We start from the raw sequence: 19,071 nt of genomic DNA, 5'->3' as shown, positions 1-19,071 counted from the left end.
TTTATTTTATTTTGAGAGAGAGAGGGAGCAAGCAGAGGAGACGCAGAGAGAGAGAGAGAGAGAGAGAGGGAGAGAGAGAGAATCCCAAGCAGGCTCCACACTGCCAACACAGAGCCCGATGAAGGGCTCGAACTTATGAGCCATGAGATCATGACCTGACCCGAGAGCAAGAGTCAGATGCTTAACCGACTGAGCCACCCAGGCACCCCTAAAAGATGAACACTTCAAATGTTTAGAAATTCTACCCCACCCATTGGAAAATTGTGTTAATCTGTAGTGTTTTGACAGTTTCAGCCCCACCTGCCACCTAGAAGATGGGGACGAAGTGGTCTGTGACCAGTGTGCACCGGGATACTCGGGAGCTTGGTGCGAGAGGTACTCTGTCTGCATCACTCAATTGATTTCAAAAAGTTGCATCAGACTTTTTTTGTTACTTCAATATCAGTTATATGTGTTTACTTTTAAATGTGTAGCTAAGTATGATTTTAGAGCTTTGGGGTGTGATTATTATTTCACATAATTATAGAGAAAAGCCAGTGTGCCGATTAAAAAACTACTGTGAAAAACTCCCTGGGAAATTTTCAAGAACAGCATTCAGCCTCCTTGAGCTAATATGGGTTCTCGTCAGTGACAATAGACACAGCGAGGAGCCAGTGTTTGCTGTTCACACATTGAAATCTCCCTTTACTCTGGATAGTTTCAGAGGTGAGGGGTAGTTTGATTTAATAGCCATCCTCTGGCGCCTGAAAGCCAACGCTGTCTTTTCCCATGTGTAAGTATCAGTGCCCGGCTATGGCTAAAGTCCCCAGGAGAACCACACCATACCCGTGGCCGTGGCATCCAGGTACAGTTGGCCTAGGGCTGAGTGCACATCCGCTTGGATGTATGGCTCATTTTGGATGCACTCTCTGCCTTCACAACGAGTGAGGAGATCTGAACGCCCGGACTCAGTGTTGCACTCCACAATAAATCTTACGTAAAAAGAGTTCTGTCTGACTTATTAACCATTCAGAGAATCCCTGGATGGTGGGGTCATGTCTAGAGTATTTGCATTCAGTTGGATCCCTCCTTCAACCTTTTTGCAGATGCGCAGACGGTTACTATGGAAACCCAACAGTGCCCGGGGAATCCTGTGTTCCCTGCGACTGCAGCGGCAATGTGGATCCCTTAGAGGCCAGTCACTGTGACTCCGTCACCGGAGAGTGCCTGAAATGCATTGGGAACACGGCTGGTGCCCACTGTGAGAGGTGTGCGGACGGCTTCTATGGGGATGCCGTGACTGCTAAAAATTGCCGTGGTGAGTGTGTGGGCTGCGAAGTCAGAGCCGTTACTAATCGCCATGTGAAGTCTCCATCCATCTAGTTACATGTGTCACAAAGGGCTCAGCCTATGGGGTAACTTTATCTCAACTGGTGCTTGTGTTAATGCCAGTGTAGACCCAAGACCTATGTCTTCCCTGCTTGCCCTGCCTTAGCTCGATCAGCTCCTATACACGAGGTCAGATGGTCTAGCAAATAAGTGCCCTTCCACTGGGGGAGAAAGTGGGACTTGACAGTGGTCAGGTGCTCCCAGTGACCATGGCAAAGGCAGAGTGGTGTCAAAGCCTGCAGTGTTTGTGAGGACAGGCTCAGTGGTCTCTTGAGTCGGACAGGATTTCCAGATACAGGGTGGGAAATGGGAAGACTCCAACCCTAGAGTCTCAGAGGTCTGTGCCCGGACTACTGACTCTCACGTTGCTCTGCAGGGCTGTGCTTCCTTCCCGACATTACGGATCACTTAGAATCATTCATTGAGGAAAGCAGAATTTCATATACCTGAGATGACCAACTTGTAATACAAGTTGGTAATACAGCCCTCAGATTTCTAGGCACAGATCTTGAAGGTGTGAAAGAGAAAAAATGGCATTTTTAAATTTTTTTGATAATTTCCTATGTCCAGTCCTACTATGCTATTACAACATGGGGACACAAGAGGGTGCTAGCGATACAGAAAAGATATTTTCCCAGGCAGGTAAGGCTTTGTAGCCTTGGGCCAGTCGACTTGATCAGCAAGGCCACCTAGATTGGTTATCATAGGAGGATAATTATGATACCTGGTATTTGTGAAAAGCTTCAAAGTTTACAGAATGTTTTCACTACACTCATGCCATTTCTTTTCATCTTTACTGCAAACCTTGATGATTCATTGTTTGTTCATTCATCATTTATTAAGCAGTCACTATACTAAGTATTGTCGTAGAAGTTGGAAAAATTATGACCCAGGTCTATTTTTTTTTAACGTTTATTTATTTTTGAGACAGAGAGAGACAGAGCATGAACGGGGGAGGGTCAGAGAGAGAGAGGGAGACACAGAATCTGAAACAGGCTCCAGGCTCCGAGCTGTCAGCACAGAGCCTGAAGCGGGGCTTGAACTCACGAACCGTGAGATCATGACCTGAGCCGAAGTCGGATGCTTAACCGACTGAGCCACCCAGGCGCCCCGACCCAGGTCTATTAAGGAGCTACATGTAATGGTGTGGAGGTGAAGCACAGATGTGGGTCTCAGGCTTTGGAGTCTGACTGATGCGGGTTAGAGCTCAGGGTTGGTCACAACCAGCTGGGTGACAATAGACAAATTTACTAACCTCTCTGAACCACTATTTCCTTACACATAAAATAGACATAGGCATATATATGTGTATATACACATATATGTGAGAAGTCAGTGAGATAACAAAGTTCTGGACATGGAATAAATGGTAGCTGTTATACATGCTAATAATAAAAATGATACTTTTTATTATTTTTCTATAATTAATGCCATCCAGTAGAAATGTAAACTGCACAAGTAATTTTAAAGTTTCTAGTCACCGGGGTGCCTGGGTGGCTGGAGCATTGAGCTGGCTGAGCATCCGACTTCAGCTCAGGTCATGGTATCATGGTTCATGGGTTCGAGCCCCGCGTCAAGCTCTGCGCTGACAGCTCAGAGCCTGGAGCCTGTTTCACATTCTGTGTCTCTGTTTCTGCCCTTCCCCCACTTGGGTGTGCTCTCTCTCTCTCTCAAATCCAATAAATAAACACTTAGAAGTTCTTTTCTTGTCAACACATAAATAAACAGATGAAATGTATTTTAATAATACGTCTTATTTTACCCAATACGTAAAAGTAGTATCACTTTGTCATGTAATCAAATTTTTTAAAGTATTAATGAGATATTTTCTTTCCTTTTTAAGACTGAGCCTTCAAAATTCAGTGCATATTTTATAGCCTATTTCAATTAGGATGCTAACTTTTCCTAAGAAACACTTGATCTGTAATTTAGATAACATAAAATTCATAGCTGCAAAAGGGAATTTACATACCCGAGTTACTCAAACATATTTCAAAGTTTTTCATTGTGACCAAAAAAAAAAAGAATCATTTTCCTTTATATTGGCATCTGCATTGACAAAACTGCTTCGGTATTTTGCATAGATAATAGGTCTTGGTGATGAACAGAAGTGGGGAGGAGGGTCAGAACATATAGGATCTGGGTCTGGGTCCGAGCTGTTGGCCCAGGTCTTAATTTAAGGGAAATTTGAGATCTCGCTGGTCAGTTGCATCGGCCACATCCCAGGGCTCAGGAGACACGTGCACGCAGCGCCAGGCAGATATGACAGACAAGACTCTAGGGTGATAAATGACCATCCCTGGGGTGCGCACAAAGGTCCGCAAGGGCCCAGGGCCATCCACGGCTGCTTCTGGAGGAAATGCCACTTGATGTGAGTCTAGCAGGATGGGTAGGAGATGACCAGGTGGGCTGGCAAGTGGTGGGAAAGTGTCATCCAGGCCGGAGGAGCAGAGTCGGGAAAGAGTGTGCTAGAAAGTGAAAGGCAGGTTGGGCCAGGGCAGGAGCCTCGGCTTACGGGCAGAAAGCAGACTGCATCTAGTGTGGACCGCACAGCACCGTCTGTCCCGGACTCCAGCTCACCTGAACGGATCTGTGTTGAACAGTCACTCTGGAACCGCTGTGGAGGACGGAGTTGACAAGAAGACAGACAAGGCCAGAAAAGAAACTTGCTGGCAGAATTAATGAGGGTTTCCAGCAGAGCTTTTGTCATAGGGTAAAAGTGAAGAAGCTCCGTGACCGCTGGAGGTTGGGAGGCAGGGAGGGGTTAGGACAGGCAGGATGGTGGCCCAGGCGGATGGACTGGTTATAGAGGGACACTGTCCCGGTTCTTTCTAGTTTCCAAGCATTTGTAAGGTTTATTCTTGCTTCATTTCCTCTTTCCTGTTCCCCAGCTTTGAGGAGATGAATTCTTACTATTTCTGGATATTTCACTAGAAATCCTTCCAGGCCAGGGGCGCCTGGGTGGCTCAGTTGGTTGAGCGTCTGACTCTTGATCTTGGCTCAGGTCATGCTCCCAGGGTTGTGAGATCCAAGCCCCACACTGGGCTCCACACTGGGCATGGAAACTGCTTCTCTCTCTCTCTCTGTCTCTCCCTCCCCCACCCCTCTCCCCTGCTCGCATATTCACTCTCTCTCTCTCTCTAAAATAATAAAAAAGAATAATAATAAAAAAGAAATCTTTCCAGGCTATGATAGAATCCCTCTCATGGACTTCCCAGAGGCCCCACCTGCTAATATGCTACTGTTTTATTAGGTTAACCCCAATGAGAATCCCAGTATTCAGTATTACTGACATGGGAATTCCTAGGGGGTTGTTGGGAAGGCATTTGGATACTCAGGTGTGCAGGAATCAGGGAGGAAATGGAGCTCAGAGACGCATCAGCTTTAGTGTGGTAGCAGAATTGGTGCTTCTGGAATGGTTTTGCAGGACAGCCCAGGGGCACTGGAACCCCACCAAGCTCTACTGTTCAAGGCACCTTATACGAAATATGTTAGGTGGGTATAATTTTGATATCATGGGCTTCTTATGAGAATTATATGTAAAGCACCTAGCAGTCGGTTATTGGCACCTATTTTATTTTATTTTATTTTATTTTATTTTATTTTATTTTTTTGTATTTTATTTTCTTTAAAGTGTATTTATTTTGAGAGAGAGAGAGAGAGCGTGCACACATGAGCAGGGGAGGGGAGAGGGAGAGGGAGAGAGAGAGAATCCCAAGCAGGCTCCGCACCATCAGCACAGAGCCCGATGTGGGGCTCGAACCCACGAACTGTGAGAACATGACCTGAGCTGAAGTCAAGAGTCGGAAGCGTAACCGACTGAGCCACCCAGGCGCCCCTAATGGCAACTATTTTAAATTAGTATTATTTACAGTAAAAAAACTTTTTGGTAATAATTCCTATTAGAATTGTTACCATAGCAGGACAACTACTGACAGCTGTGTGACCTGTGGCAACTTACACAATGTCTCTAAGTTTCAGATTCCACACTGGACAACAGAGACAATTATAACGCGTCTCTCCTCAGTTTGTTACGCAGGTCGAATGAGAGCTACTGTAATGTGATACGGGTGCAAACTGACAGGACAGTAAATACAATTTATTATCATCAATATTTGGTGGTGGTCATACAGTGAACTTTGACCTTTCCCCAGAGGAAGGGGAGGCTTTCCCTGAGACACAGAGGGGCAGGCACCAGAGGGAGAGACACAAGATACGAGAAGGAAACCGAAGGGTGTCCCTAACCTTGGTGAGCGGGAGTGGGCGATGAGTCTATGTCACGGGAAGATACAGCCAGATGAAGACCCATAGTGTGCTCATTGAATTTGCCCCGGGAGGTCCTGGGAGATGTTAGGAGGAAGCAGTTTTAGCAGCCAGGAGGCAAGAGGCAGGCGAAAATTGAGTTGGAGGGAGACGGGGGACAATTAGCGGGATCAGGAGATGGAACCTCAGATGGACTTACGTGCGTGTGGTGTGTGTGCGCACGCACATGGGTGTGTGCATGTGAGTAAATGGGTGTGTGATGTTTTCTATGGGCGACAATTGAAAATAGATGCGGAGGAGTGTTTTAAAATACAGGTTTTATGGGGCGCCTGGGTGGCTCAGTTGGTTAAGCATCTGACTCTTGATCTTGGCTCAGGTCATGATCCCACAGTTCGTGAGTTCGAGCCCTATGTGGGGCTCTGCAGTCACAGGGTGTGGAGCCTACTTGGAATTCTCTCTCCCTCTCTCTCTCTGCCCCTACTCCACTTGTGCTCTCTCTCTTTCAAAATAAATAAGCTGTATATATATATACGCATATATATACATACATACGTATATATATATATATACGTATATATATACACGTATGTATATATATATACGTATGTATATATATATATACGTATGTATGTATACGCACACACACACACACGCACACGGTGTATTGTTATTTAGGTATGGCAAGGCCAGCAGATGCTAGGAGGAGGGGACACACCAAGGCATTGTGGGGAGGGCACTCAGGAAGCACCCATGTAGGTCAGGAGGGGAAATGTGGTTTTTAGAGCCTTTGTTGTGGTTTCCTCAGGAAGGAAAGGGCAAGGCAGAGTAAACGGGTTTAGGATTGGCTACTTTAAACAATTTCAGCAGGCTCTGGGGCATGGGAGCCATCCCTAGTTGTCTGAGGCATGGCCCTGGGGTGAAAGGTCCTGGGGACGGTGGAGGTGAAGCCCAAATGAAGGGAAGGCCCAATAAGAAGGCCTTTGTGGGTGTGGGCTCTGGATTGGTTCGTTTGCACGCGAAAGGCGTTCTGGCTGGCAAGCTATTTATTCTTTCTGGACATTGACTAGCCCTGGGAAGGGCGGTGTCTCCAGAGTCCAAGGCCCCAGAAGGCACATGTAATACAAAGAGTGAGTCGAGTGTTCACAGCTGAGCCAAGGGAATGGGCAGCGGCGAGTGGGGCCCCTAGCACTTCCCCAGCCTCCTGCAGGGGGCATCATGGATCCACTTCCTCTGGGGAACACCACCTCAGTGCCTTGGCCGCAGTCAGTTACGCTGCCTTTCCTCTGAGCCTCAGCCTTGCAGTGTCCTGTTGTCTGCCACTGCTGTGCCACACGCAGTGGCACAAGTGAGATAACCTGTGAAGTTTTTCTCTTCTTACCTCATTACACCATATGACAGTGCGCATTCCCTGAGTGCAAGCGTTCATAAGCCGTGTGCATTTCTGGGGTATTTTGTCAGTGAACATATTAAATATTTTCAAGGACATGCATATTGACGGCTAGTTTATAAATACCAATTAAACATTTCTTGGATTGCATCACTCTGAAAAGGTGAGGGACTTGGTAGCTTGAAACATCAATATTATAACTATAGATAAAACATCAATAGTTATAACTATAGATAAAATTGAGGTGTTTGGCCTGAAGCTAAGTACATTAGAGCTACAAATAACTTGTGACTTAGAACAGGGAAATATGTCACATTAAACTATGAAATGTAACATTAGCCATTTAGATTGTTATAACGGAGCTTTAAAATATTAAATATCTACATGATTGGAATGAGAGCAGGCGACTCAGTTGATTTTGAAATCTCCGTCGTATGTTTCTTATGAAGATTTGTTAATAAACATCGGTGGCTCATTTTTACAGACTCAAGGAATTCATGAAATTGGTTAAGATTGTTTGCTACTTGCTATCGTCATAGCTTCAGTGGTTTTTCTGTGTGATGGTTCCTTCCACCAACCCCATTTGGCCTACTTTTCAGAAAAATACTAAATTTTAAAAGTCATTTGAAAGTGATTTATTTTAGCTTTAGGATTTGAAACATGAATGTTTAAAATTTTGCCTTTGGGGATTAAGGGGTCTTATTACAGCTATACCCAGCAATGGGCACAAATGTGTCTCTTGTGTGTGTTAGCCTGTGAATGCCATGGAAAAGGCTCCCTTTCTGGTATCTGCCATCTGGAGACTGGAGTCTGTGACTGCAAACCGCATGTGACTGGACAGCAGTGTGACCGGTGCTCGGTAAGAGGCCTGCTGGTCATTGCGTACAATTAAAGTATGTGTCAGCGAGGTCTGTAATCGATACCTGAACATTGGTTCCCAGTGAAATGGACTTCATGACTGCCGGAAAGAGCTCATGCCCAAAACACGGCTGGTGAATGCTGTGGGTCCTTACCTGTGGACCAGTGTTCAGTCTGTAAGGGGGTGGAATGACGTCGTGAGCACTTTCTGATTCTGTGAAACATCCTGTGTTTGACTTGGGAAACATTCTCGTGAGTATTAGTGGCTAACTAAAATGTATCTGTGGCTTCCACAATTCTGTCCCTCCTGTGAAACAGCATGGCTATTATGGGCTGGACACAGGGCTTGGGTGCTTGCCCTGTAACTGCAGCACGCCAGGCTCCCTGTCGGATGACTGCACGGAGGAAGGCCGATGTCACTGTGTGCCAGGTGTGGCTGGGGAAAAGTGCGACAGGTGTGCGCGCGGCTTCTATGCGTTCCAGGACGGCGGCTGTACACGTAAGCTCTGGAATTCATTATCTGAGACTTTATAGTAATTTCCCGACTTTTCTTGGAGCTCTCCTTTGACTTCTAATTCTGTTAAGTTCCTTCACTTTTTCTCTTTTGAGTGTGTAGGATTTCATACCTTTTTTCTGTTTCCTGGCCCCTGTTTTTCATCTGCCCGGAATCTCTGGTCAGGCTTTACTAATAATGATGTGAACTTCGATTAGCTTTCGTTTCTTCGTCTGTAAAATAGAGAAGCTGATTGTAATCTCCTCCCAGGAGTTATTTTAAATGTTGAGCATAGGCATTTGGAACACAATAAATGCCCTGTGAGTATTGGCTGTATCTTCCCGCCTACTTCTGTTTCTCTGGCCCGGTTACCCCGTTTCCAGCAGCAGCTCCTGACAAGGAGGAACAGCCACCTCCCGGGAGACACGGACGGGTCTTGGGAACCACGAGGTCTCCGTTAGGAACTAGAAGAATGGTCTAGAATGGTTTGGAGAATTAATAAAAGGGAGATGACCTGTGGCATCAACTCAGACGCCTTCCGTCGCGCGGTGGTCCTGATGTGTTACAACACTGTCTGTCTTCGTTGCAGCCTGTGACTGCGCCCACACGCAGCACACTTGTCACCCGGAATCGGGGCAGTGCATCTGCCCTCCTCATACTCGGGGAGCATCCTGTGACGAATGTGAGGACGGATACTGGGGCCGCGACCCAGACCTCGGATGCCAGGTGCGCGCTGCCATCGGCATTTTCTTAACCGAGAAGCGCTTTGCTGGAGCAAATTACATTCCTTCTCTGTCATCCATTCGCTTGACCTCAACCCGGTGAACGGCTCTGTGGTTTGCATTTAAAACTCAGTACGGGTGGGGGCGCCTGGGTGGCTCAGTCGGTTAAGCGTCCGACTTCGGCTCAGGTCGTGATCTCGCGGTTCGTGAGTTCGAGCCCCGCGTCGGTCTCTGTGCTGACCGTTCAGAGCCTGGAGCCTGTTTCAGATTCTGTGTCTCCCTCTCTCTCTGCCCCTCCCCTGTTCATGCTCTGTCTCTCTCTGTCTCAAAAATCAATAAACGTTAAAAAAAAATTTAAAAAGAAATAAATAAATAAAACTCAGTACAGGTTCAGGCATCACCTGAAGCAGCACCTTTAAAGTACATCATTCTAAATTTTCTTCGAGAACCGGCTGTGGAATTGATGGCTGGAAAACTTTATTTTAGTGCCCTTTAAATGTATTCTGCACGTACACTATCTTCCAGGAGAAGGACATAAGTCACTTTGTTGGAGGGTTGTATCCAGTCTTCCTTGGTTCTGTTTTCTATGTAGCTTTCCTCAGTGAAGCTTAGATAGAGGTTGTGTTTTGAAAACAGACTTGACTTTGACCTGTAAGATTGTGTTGACTTTCAGGTCACAGGTTGGGCCCAGTGCGCATGTGCTGAACGGGGCACAGCCGTCCAGCATGGCAGTCACCGCCTCCCGTTGGCTCTTGGCAAAGTGAAACCATGGAGCCATGTTGGGAGAGGCCCACTCATCCCGACCACTTCCCCACACTCAGTGTTCTTCTGTAATCCCACGTGGGTACATTATGAAAATGTAAAAGGTACCTTTTTATTTAGTTAGTTTGTTTTTCCAGGCCTGCAATTGCAGTGCTGTTGGGTCAGCCAGTCATCAGTGCGATGTGCTCACTGGCCGTTGCCGATGTAAGCCAGCGTTCGGTGGACCGAGCTGCCACCAGTGCTCCCTGGGGTACAGAGACTTTCCAGATTGCGTGCCCTGTGACTGTGACCCAAGAGGGACCTCGGCAGACACCTGTGATGAGGAACAGAGTCTTTGCAGCTGTGCGGAGGAAACCGGTATCTGCTCTTGCAAGGTAACGGCCCTCGGCGTTCCACGGTCTTCCCCTCTCACGTGCATCACTAGGACTTTTGGGCTTTTGACTACAGTAGAACCTTGGTTTGTGAGCATAATTTGTTCCAGAAACATGCTTGTAATCCAAAGCACTTGTACATCAAAGCGAATTTTCCATAGGAAATAATGGAAGCTCAGGTGATTCGTTCCACAACCCCAAAAATATTCATATGAAAATGATCACAATACTGTAGTACAATACAAAATAATAAAGAAAATACAAAATATCAAGAAAAGTAAACAAACTAACCTGCACTTGCCTTTGAAAACCCTTGTGGCTGGTGTGAGGGAGACAAGAGAAAGGAGGGTTATTGTGTAGGACGACTTTATCAGCAGTGGGATCACTGCTGTCTATTGGCTCAATGGGATTTTTTTCTTTTTGGGCAACTTTCACAAGGAACCTATCCAGTGACACTTGCTTTTGCCTCCTTTGGAGGATTTCGCAGAAATGTGACACTGCATGGATGATCACTCACAATCCAGCAGTGAGAGAGACAGAGAGAGAGAGAGAGAGAAGAAACATTGGCTCAGTTGGGATCATGTGACATTCGGCATCACTACTAGGAGTAGGTTCTACTCCTATTTCGAGACACTGATTTATCAAGCTAAAGTTTGTTAGAAATGTTTGCTCGTCTTGCAGAACATTCACAGAGCAGGTTAGTCGCAATCCAAGGTTTTACTGTATTTACATCAGCAGCTAGGTTTTAGACACTTGGCATGGTTCTCACTGCCTTCTAGGTTTGAGTTACAATTCGGTGTAGGCCCTTCTAGAACACTTCTCTAAAGTGGAATTTTTACTGGTTATTGCAAGTGTCAGATGATGGAACTGAACTGAAAGACACGGAGTTTTCTTTCGTATTCCGGTTGGCTGAGTAGCCAGTGCGTCTTGAATATTCAGGCAAAACGGGTAACCCAGGGCTTCAAGAAGATGTGATTTTATAGCTGATAATTATTCTTTGGTATGTGCTGGCCAGACTGAAGGCAATTTGTGCTTGTTGTTTTCCCAGCAGGTAAGATTTCAACATCATGTTTAACTCTGTGTGTTTCCGCTGGGTTCCCCCTTGTGCTTGTGATTAGGAGGTGACTGGCTACCTCCTCTGATCCTTTTCAGGGGCTGGTGAGAGAGAGAGTAGTGGGCTGACTAGTGACTAGGGGTGAGGAAGGGAGCGCCCATGCAGATACTGCGGCCCGGGAGCAATGGAAACACCAGTGAATATACCTTTGGCTTACCACACAGGTGACGGCAACTTTCACCTGACCAGGACGGGAAGGGCCTGCCTCAGTGATCACCTGGTCTGTGTTCTCCACCTGACGGGCCATCAGAGTCACCTGGGGCCTCGGGGAGGCCTCCCTGGCTGCTCCAGGAAAGGCTCATCAGGCAATCTATATATTGCCAAGGCCTCCAAGGTGATGCTGATGGTTAGCTGCGTTTGGGAATCACTGATGGCGTCAGAGGGCGGGTGTTCCTTGAGGTCAGGGAGCTTGCTTTGCCCAAGGAAACGGCTATTTCTGAGACGTGTGCTGCTCCCGAATGAGTTTGCTGTCTGCTCTCATTTCTGTTCCGAAATCACACCTCTTCTTTTTAGGTAACAACAGACGAGTCTGTTGCTTTTTCTCCTTTAGGAAAATGTGTTTGGCCCGCAGTGCAGCCAGTGTCGAGCCGGCACCTATGCTCTCCGCGCCGACGACCCTCTGGGGTGCACCCCCTGCTTCTGCTTCGGGCTGTCACAAGTCTGCTCAGAGCTCGAGGGTTATGTGAGGACCCCGGTGAGTGGTGCGCACGGTAAAGCGTGCTGTTTTCAGCACCCTCCCCACCGTGGAAGTTGGGTGATGGTGGGGGAGACAGTCAAGTACTTTAAACTTTGCTCTGATGGCATCAGAAATTCCAGGAAGCTGACCTGGGTTCGCTGTGAATCGGAGCTCTGTTTTCTGCCGTCCGACGAAAGAAATGAAGCGGGGACGGAAGGCACCCCGTGTCGCTCCTTAGCTAATCTGTCAAAAGCTTTACTTGGCAAGAAGATAAGACTGCAACGCACCACAGCCTCCTTCATAGGATTGCATCCTGCCCCAGCGTAGCAGTAGCTTGGCCCAAAACGCAATAGTGTAAAACACGTGCAGTTTTCACCTTAACCCAGAGGTTTGAGTTTGAAGGAAACATCTGTGTTACTCCTGTTTTAATAATGAAGCTATCTCGTCTGTGAAACGATAGTAGAATCCGACAAATCAAAGGGGAGGTGTGAATTCGTGTCCTAAGGTGTATTTTTCTTTCCTTCCATGACCAGATAACGCTGGGCTCGGGTCAGCCGCTCCTGCGTGTGGTTTCTCAGAGCAACCTCAGGGGCACGACCCAGGGGGTGTATTACCAGGCTCCTGATGTCCTCCTGGACGCCGTGACTGTCAGGCAGCATATTCACACGGAGCCGTTCTACTGGAGACTGCCAGAGCGGTTCCAGGGAGACCAGGTGAGGCCCACGCCCAGCCTAGGACTGGTTCTCATTTCCTGGGAGACTCGGGTCTCGTCCGAAATCACAATGGACTGTGTTAGCCTACTAGTAACCGAGGGGGTTATGAGTTCACTCTTCTAAGTGGGGCTGGAGAAGTTTAACACTTAGCAAAATCCCCCCCATGGGGCGCCTCGGCGGCTCAGTCGGTTAAGCATCTGACTTCAGCTCAGGTCATGATCTCGCGGTTTGTGGGTTCAAGCCCTGCATCGGGCTCTGTGCTGACAGCTCAGAGCCTGGAGCCTGCTTCCGATTCTGTGTCTCCCTCTCTCTCTCTCTCTCTCTCTCTCTCTCTCTCTCTCTCTGATTTCACAAATATTTTTCATTGTTCTTAATGTAAGCTCAGTGCAAACCTAGATGCTGTGTTTCCTCTTAAGAAATCGCCAATCGTTGGTTGGGGAGGGGGATGGGCTGTAAAAACCTACTATAACAGAGTATTGAAGGCCTCACTTGCATTTTTGTTTAAATCAATTTGAGTGTGTGAGTGAATTCACCCAGATCTTTAAAATTGGCAAATATGTATCCAGTGTTCCTATAGCCGTAGGTTATTTTTAATTCAAAGGAGTTTGAAAATAATCAGGATCATTACCACACAGATTTGTTACTTTGGTGCTGCCCTCCATGGGTGCCATCAAGAGGAAATTCTGGAAGGTGATGGACCTGTCTGTGGTGGCCTTGATGATAGTGGTGGCTTCACAGGTGTATACTGATCCCCAGACTCGTGGAGTTGTACAACTTAAATGTGTACAGCTTTTTACATTCCAAACATGCCTCAGTTAAAACAAGCAAAACAAGGAACGTATAAAACATCTCTAACTTTAAAAAAACAAAAAGCAAAACCAAAAATACTAGGGCACCTGGGTGACCCAGTCGGTTAAGCGTCCTACTATTGATTCTGGTTCAGCTCGTGATGTCACAGTTTGTGGGTTCGAGCCCCGAGTCGGGCTCTGCATTGACAGTGCGGGGCCTGCTTGGGAGATTCTCCCTCTCTCCCTCTCTCTCTGTTCCTCCCCTGCTTGTTGCTTGCTCTCTCTCAAAGTAAGTAAACTTAAGAAACAAAACAACAGGGGTGCCTGGGTGGCGCAGTCGGTTAAGCGTCCGACTTCAGCCAGGTCACGATCTCGCGGTCCGTGAGTTCGAGCCCCGCGTCAGGCTCTGGGCTGATGGCTCAGAGCCTGGAGCCTGTTTCCGATTCTGTGTCTCCCTCTCTCTCTGCCCCTCCCCCGTTCATGCTCTGTCTCTCTCTCTGTCCCAAAAATAAATAAACGTTGAAAAAAAAATTTTTTTAATAAAAAAATTAAAAAAATAAAAAAAAAAGAAACAAAACAACAACAACAACAAAACTATAGCCTGAGTCAACGTAATAATCCATAATTAGGTAGAATTAAAAGGAAGGAAATTCCAGACAACCTATCCCACCCATGTGATGTGTGATTTCTTTCAAGTGGCAGCAGGCTTGTGGTGAAAGCTTTAAACCAGCGCTCATAAGAGGTGTAAGCCATTTACTGTCCCACAGCTCCTGGCCTACGGTGGCAGACTGAAGTACAGCGTGGCCTTCTATTCTTCCAATGGCATGGGCACCTTCAACCTTGAACCCCAAGTGCTCATCAAAGGAGGCCGGACCAGAAAGCAAGTCATCTACGTGGATGTGCCAGCCCCGGAGAATGGCGTGCGACAAGACCAAGAAGTGGGAATGAAAGAGGTGACGGGGTCCCCTTTTCGCACATGTCCCTTAAGGGTGTGAATTTAGCTCTGGGGGCAGTGGAACGACAAGTTGCCAATACGAGAGCAAGCAAGAAGACCTGGAGATTAAAATCCCAGCGGGTTTGGTAAGATTTGTGAAAACAATCTCAAGTTTCATGTTCTCAAGAACTGTATACTAGGTTTGTGTTACCTTGGTGCAGATTGCACCCTAAATCCTCCATCGTGATACCCATGTCTCCATCTGAGTGGATGTAATGGCGTGAAGTCTCTGGACTTGCTTGGACCTGGCAGGTGCGTGTCCACTTGCCTGGTGGAGGTCTGTGGACGGTTCACTGTTCACCTGCCGTAGGTGACACCTGTCTGCTGACAAACGAGTCTGGCGTCCCTGCCGCCTAGGAGGTGACCGCAGAGCTGCCTCCGTTATGTTTGCTCTCCTGCGCGGGACGGGGCTCACTTCCAGAGAAATTGACCAGAGAATTACTAAGTTCACAAGCCCCTGAGGATGTGTAACCTGAATGTAATTGAATTGTGTTTCTCCCCCACAGAATTTTTGGAGATATTTTAACTCTGTTTCTGAAAAACCTGTCACACGCTCCGATTTTATGTCTGTTCTTAGCAACATTGAGTACATCCTCATCAAAGCATCTTATGGTCAGGGATTACAGCAAAGCAGGTACTTGGAATCTTCTAGAATGAAAAACAGATAGTTTTAATTTGAAACCAAACTGAAGAGATTTGATTCACCCTTATTACTTCCTATATTTATTAGTCTAGATATATTTGTGTTCCTCACCAAAACTTTGTTAAATATTAATATTCTGAAATGTGTGGGAAATGACCTAGATTATCCATCCTCCAATTAATGTGGATATAAAATGCGAGTACATAATGGTGAAATCTTAGCTGAGGATGAAATATAAAGAAAACAAAACAGTTCTGTCATCTTCTGTTCTGCCCTTGAACTGAGATGACGTTTCTTTGTAATAACATCAAGAATGCTGTCACCTGCTCAGTTAGTGCTTATCCCATAAAGAAAGCTGCTCAGTTATGGCCAAACTACTCCTTCCAGTTCTGGGTGTGCTTTCTGGAACCTTGTTTGTAAGGTCTAAAATGTTGGCTGGGGACCTTCACCGTGTAATGACAGTAATGATGGGTTTTTACACATTCCCTTTATAATCGTGTAGGAGCTACTCCCAAACCGGCAGGAAAGCTCTGATTTAATACATGAGCAAATTCATTAGGTAATGTGCTAGGTCTCTAGAAAGCGTCTTTTTAAATATTAATGTCCCCTCTCACACTTCATGGTTTCACAGAATCTCAAATATTTCCATGGAGGTTGGCAAAAAGGCGGACAAGTTGCGGCCGGGACAGAAGGCGGCATCCCGTTTAGAGAAGTGTCTCTGTCCTCCTGGCACGGCTGGGTTCTCCTGTCAGGTACACAGCTGGGTCCTTCTGTCGTCGGGCACACTGCTGGGTCCTTCTGTCAGTTAGGGAGACGGTGCTTAAAACCCACTACCTGGTTCTGAGTGGAAATCTGCTTGTTACAACTCCAAGTGATGATCAGAATTTGTATGTATTGTATAATTTTTCTCTTTAAAAAAACTTAATTATGGTTAAATATGCATACACAAATTTTACTGTCTTAAACATTTTTAAGGGTATTGTTCAGTAGTGTTAAGTGCATTCACGCTCTACAACCAACCTCCAGGATTCTTCAACTTGCAGACCTAAAACTCTGTACCCATTATACAGGAACTCCGCAGTCTCCCTGCCCACAGCCCGGCAATCACCTTTCTGTCTCTGAATTTGACTGCACTAGGTCCTTGATTTAAATGGAATCCTGCAGTATTTCTCATTTATGACTGGCTAGCCTGATGGCTACTGCGTTGACCATTTTGCCTGTTGTGAATGATGCTGCCGTGAATATGGCTACATGTATCTATCTCTCCAAGACCCTGATTTCAGTTCTTTGGGGTTTATACCCAAAAGTAGAATTGCTCGGTCGTGTGGTAATTCTGTTTTTAACTTTTTTGAGGAGCTGCCATACTGTTTTCCACAGCACTGCGTCATTTTATATTCCCACTCACAGTGCACAAGCGTTCCACTTTTTCCGCATCCTTGACAACTCTGATTATTTTCTTTTTTTTTTTTTTTTTTCAACGTTTATTTATTTTTGGGACAGAGAGAGACAGAGCATGAACGGGGGAGGGGCAGAGAGAGAGGGAGACACAGAATCGGAAACAGGCTCCAGGCTCTGAGCTGTCAGCACAGAGCCCGATGCGGGGCTCGAACTCACGGACCGCGAGATCGTGACCTGGCTGAAGTCGGACGCTTAACCGACTGCGCCACCCAGGCGCCCCTATTTTCTGGTTTTTTGATGGTGGTTCTCCTGGTGGGTGTGAGGTAGTATCATCTCATTGTGGTTTTGATTTGCAGTTCCCTAATGATGGCTGAGGTTGAGCGTCTTTCCAGGTGCTTATTAGCCATTGTATCATCTTTGGAGAAATGTTTAGTCAAGTTGTGATACTGTAATTTATCAGAAGAAAGATGTATTTGGTCTTTATCCCCTATTCCTAGCGCAGAGTTCTTAAATGCTTGGAATTTCCTAAGTGATGAGATCTGTAAATGTGTCTTTTGTTATGTTAATGAGGTGACTTTTGGAAAGCTCCTAGATCATGTAAGGATGGAGGCTGGTCACCAGAAGAACCCGCCATGTGGTTGGAGGACCTCCCTCCAGACCTCCCCCAGACCTCAGGGGAGAGGGGAGGGACTAGAGGTTGAATCAGTTTCCAGGGGCCAGTGATTTTTCTCAATCGTGCCTATGTAAGGAAAACTCCATAAAAACCCAGAAGGATAGAGGCGCTGGGTGGCTCAGTCCTTTAAGCGTCTGACTTTGGCTCAGGTCATGATCTCATGGCTCGTGGATTTGAGCCTCACGTCGGGCTCTGTGCTGACAGCCCAGAGCCTGGAGCTGCGGCAGATTCTCTCTCCATCTCTCTCTGCCTCTTCCCAGCTCATACTCTGTCTTTTGCTCACTCTCTCTCTCAAAAATAAATAAACATTAAAAAAAAAAAAAAAGGATAGAGTTCAGAGAGCTTCCTAGTTTGTGAACGCTTGGTGAGCCAGGAGAGGGCATGGCAGCTCCAAGCCCCTTCCCCATATCATGCCCTCTGCATCTCTCCCATCTGGTTATTTCTGAGTTACATTCTTTTCTAATAAACCAGTGATCTAGTTCTGAGCTCCACTTTGGCAAATTAATTAAACTCCAGGAGGGAGTTGTTGGAGCCTCCAATCTATAGCTGGTTGTCAGAAACACAGGTGACAGCCTGGATTTGTGATTGGCATCTGTCGTGGAGGGGTGGGGGGGTGGGGAGGGGCAGACTTCCAGAACTGAGCCCTTAACCTGTGAGATCTGATGCTATCCCCAGGTAGGCAGTGTGAGAATTAAATTGTCAGACACCCAGCTGGTGTCCAAACGTTGCTTGGTGTGGGGGAAAAACAAACCCACACAAAGAACTGGCCACAGAATGTACTGATCAGAGCTGGGGCTCAGAAGTGGGATTGGTGTCAGAGTCGCTAGAAGTCCTTCACCCATTGTGTAATCATGTTCATTTCCTTTTGCCTCCGCTCAGGACTGCGCACCTGGTTACCACAGAGGGGAGCTGCCGCAAGGTGGTGGCCGAGGACCCCGCCCTCTGCTCGCTCCCTGTGTGCCCTGCAATTGCAACAACCACAGCGATGCCTGTGACCCCGAAACTGGGAAGTGCCTGGTACGTGTGTTTGTGTGGGTGATTAGAGGAGGCACCAAGTCTTTGAATTTCTGGTCCAGAGTCCTATAAAGATCTTGGTTTAGAGGGAGCTTATATTTAGTGTAAACCACACGTAAATTTCCTTCCAAAAGGCTTATTAGCTAAGAGGTCTGATGCTGTCAGCGCGAAGTCTTGTGTAAGTTTTAGTTCTGTGAATTTGTGTGTGGGTACCAACTGGGGAATTAGTTACGTGTACTTGCAGTACTGGTGGTTATGGTGAAAGTAGACGAGACCTTTGTGTCCTAGAACTGGGAGGGTCACCTGGAGGTTTTAAAATAAGTTAATGCCAATATCGCAAATTTATTTCTCTCCTCGCAATTTTTTTTTAAAAAAACTTATTTTCGGGGCGCCTGGGTGGCTCAGTTGGTTAAGCATCTGACTTCAGCTCAGGTCATGATTCTGCAGTTTGTGGGTTCCAGCCCCACGTCGGGCTCTGTGCTGACAGCTCAGGGCCTGGAGCCCGCTTCGGATTCTGTGTCTCCCTCTCTCTCTGCCCCTCCCCTGCTCGTGCTCTGTCTCTCTCTCTCTCTCAAAGATCAATTAAAAAAAAAAAAACTAATAATACTTAATTTCTTGGATGTCTTCGTATGCGTTTGGTTCTGAGACACCTTTCCCTTGTTTCTAAAACACACAAAATTCAGAAGTTGAGGATCTAACTGGCTTTACTGAGGGATTCGTGAATTGGGGGGGCAATCCCATCTGTTGAGTAGAGGGGAGCTCCAAGGAGTTATACAAAATAGAAATTTTTTAGGAGGGAGGGTGGGGCAAGGAAGTTATTATCAAAAAGAAAGG

General features: G+C 46.6%; 1 protein-coding gene across 1 annotated transcript in view; it reads left to right on the top strand.

Annotated features, from left to right (window-relative positions):
* Positions 1-19,071, top strand: part of LAMA1 (laminin subunit alpha 1) — a 168,353-nt gene that overhangs the window by 87,897 nt on the left and 61,385 nt on the right. The window contains exons 18-29 of the mRNA XM_040479369.1: positions 289-375; positions 1,086-1,297; positions 7,771-7,877; positions 8,195-8,375; positions 8,959-9,095; positions 9,991-10,227; positions 11,889-12,032; positions 12,548-12,727; positions 14,283-14,468; positions 15,016-15,143; positions 15,784-15,904; positions 18,103-18,240. Coding sequence (XP_040335303.1) covers positions 289-375; positions 1,086-1,297; positions 7,771-7,877; positions 8,195-8,375; positions 8,959-9,095; positions 9,991-10,227; positions 11,889-12,032; positions 12,548-12,727; positions 14,283-14,468; positions 15,016-15,143; positions 15,784-15,904; positions 18,103-18,240 — 1,858 coding nt within the window. The remainder of the gene's footprint in view (positions 1-288; positions 376-1,085; positions 1,298-7,770; positions 7,878-8,194; positions 8,376-8,958; positions 9,096-9,990; positions 10,228-11,888; positions 12,033-12,547; positions 12,728-14,282; positions 14,469-15,015; positions 15,144-15,783; positions 15,905-18,102; positions 18,241-19,071) is intronic.

This window comes from Herpailurus yagouaroundi, unplaced genomic scaffold (assembly GCF_014898765.1).
Source record: "Herpailurus yagouaroundi ecotype Mexico unplaced genomic scaffold, PumYag 142, whole genome shotgun sequence".
NCBI lineage: Eukaryota > Metazoa > Chordata > Mammalia > Carnivora > Felidae > Herpailurus > Herpailurus yagouaroundi.
The sequence above is the reverse complement of the archived record's forward strand: the minus strand, read 5'-3'. Positions and strand labels throughout refer to the sequence as shown.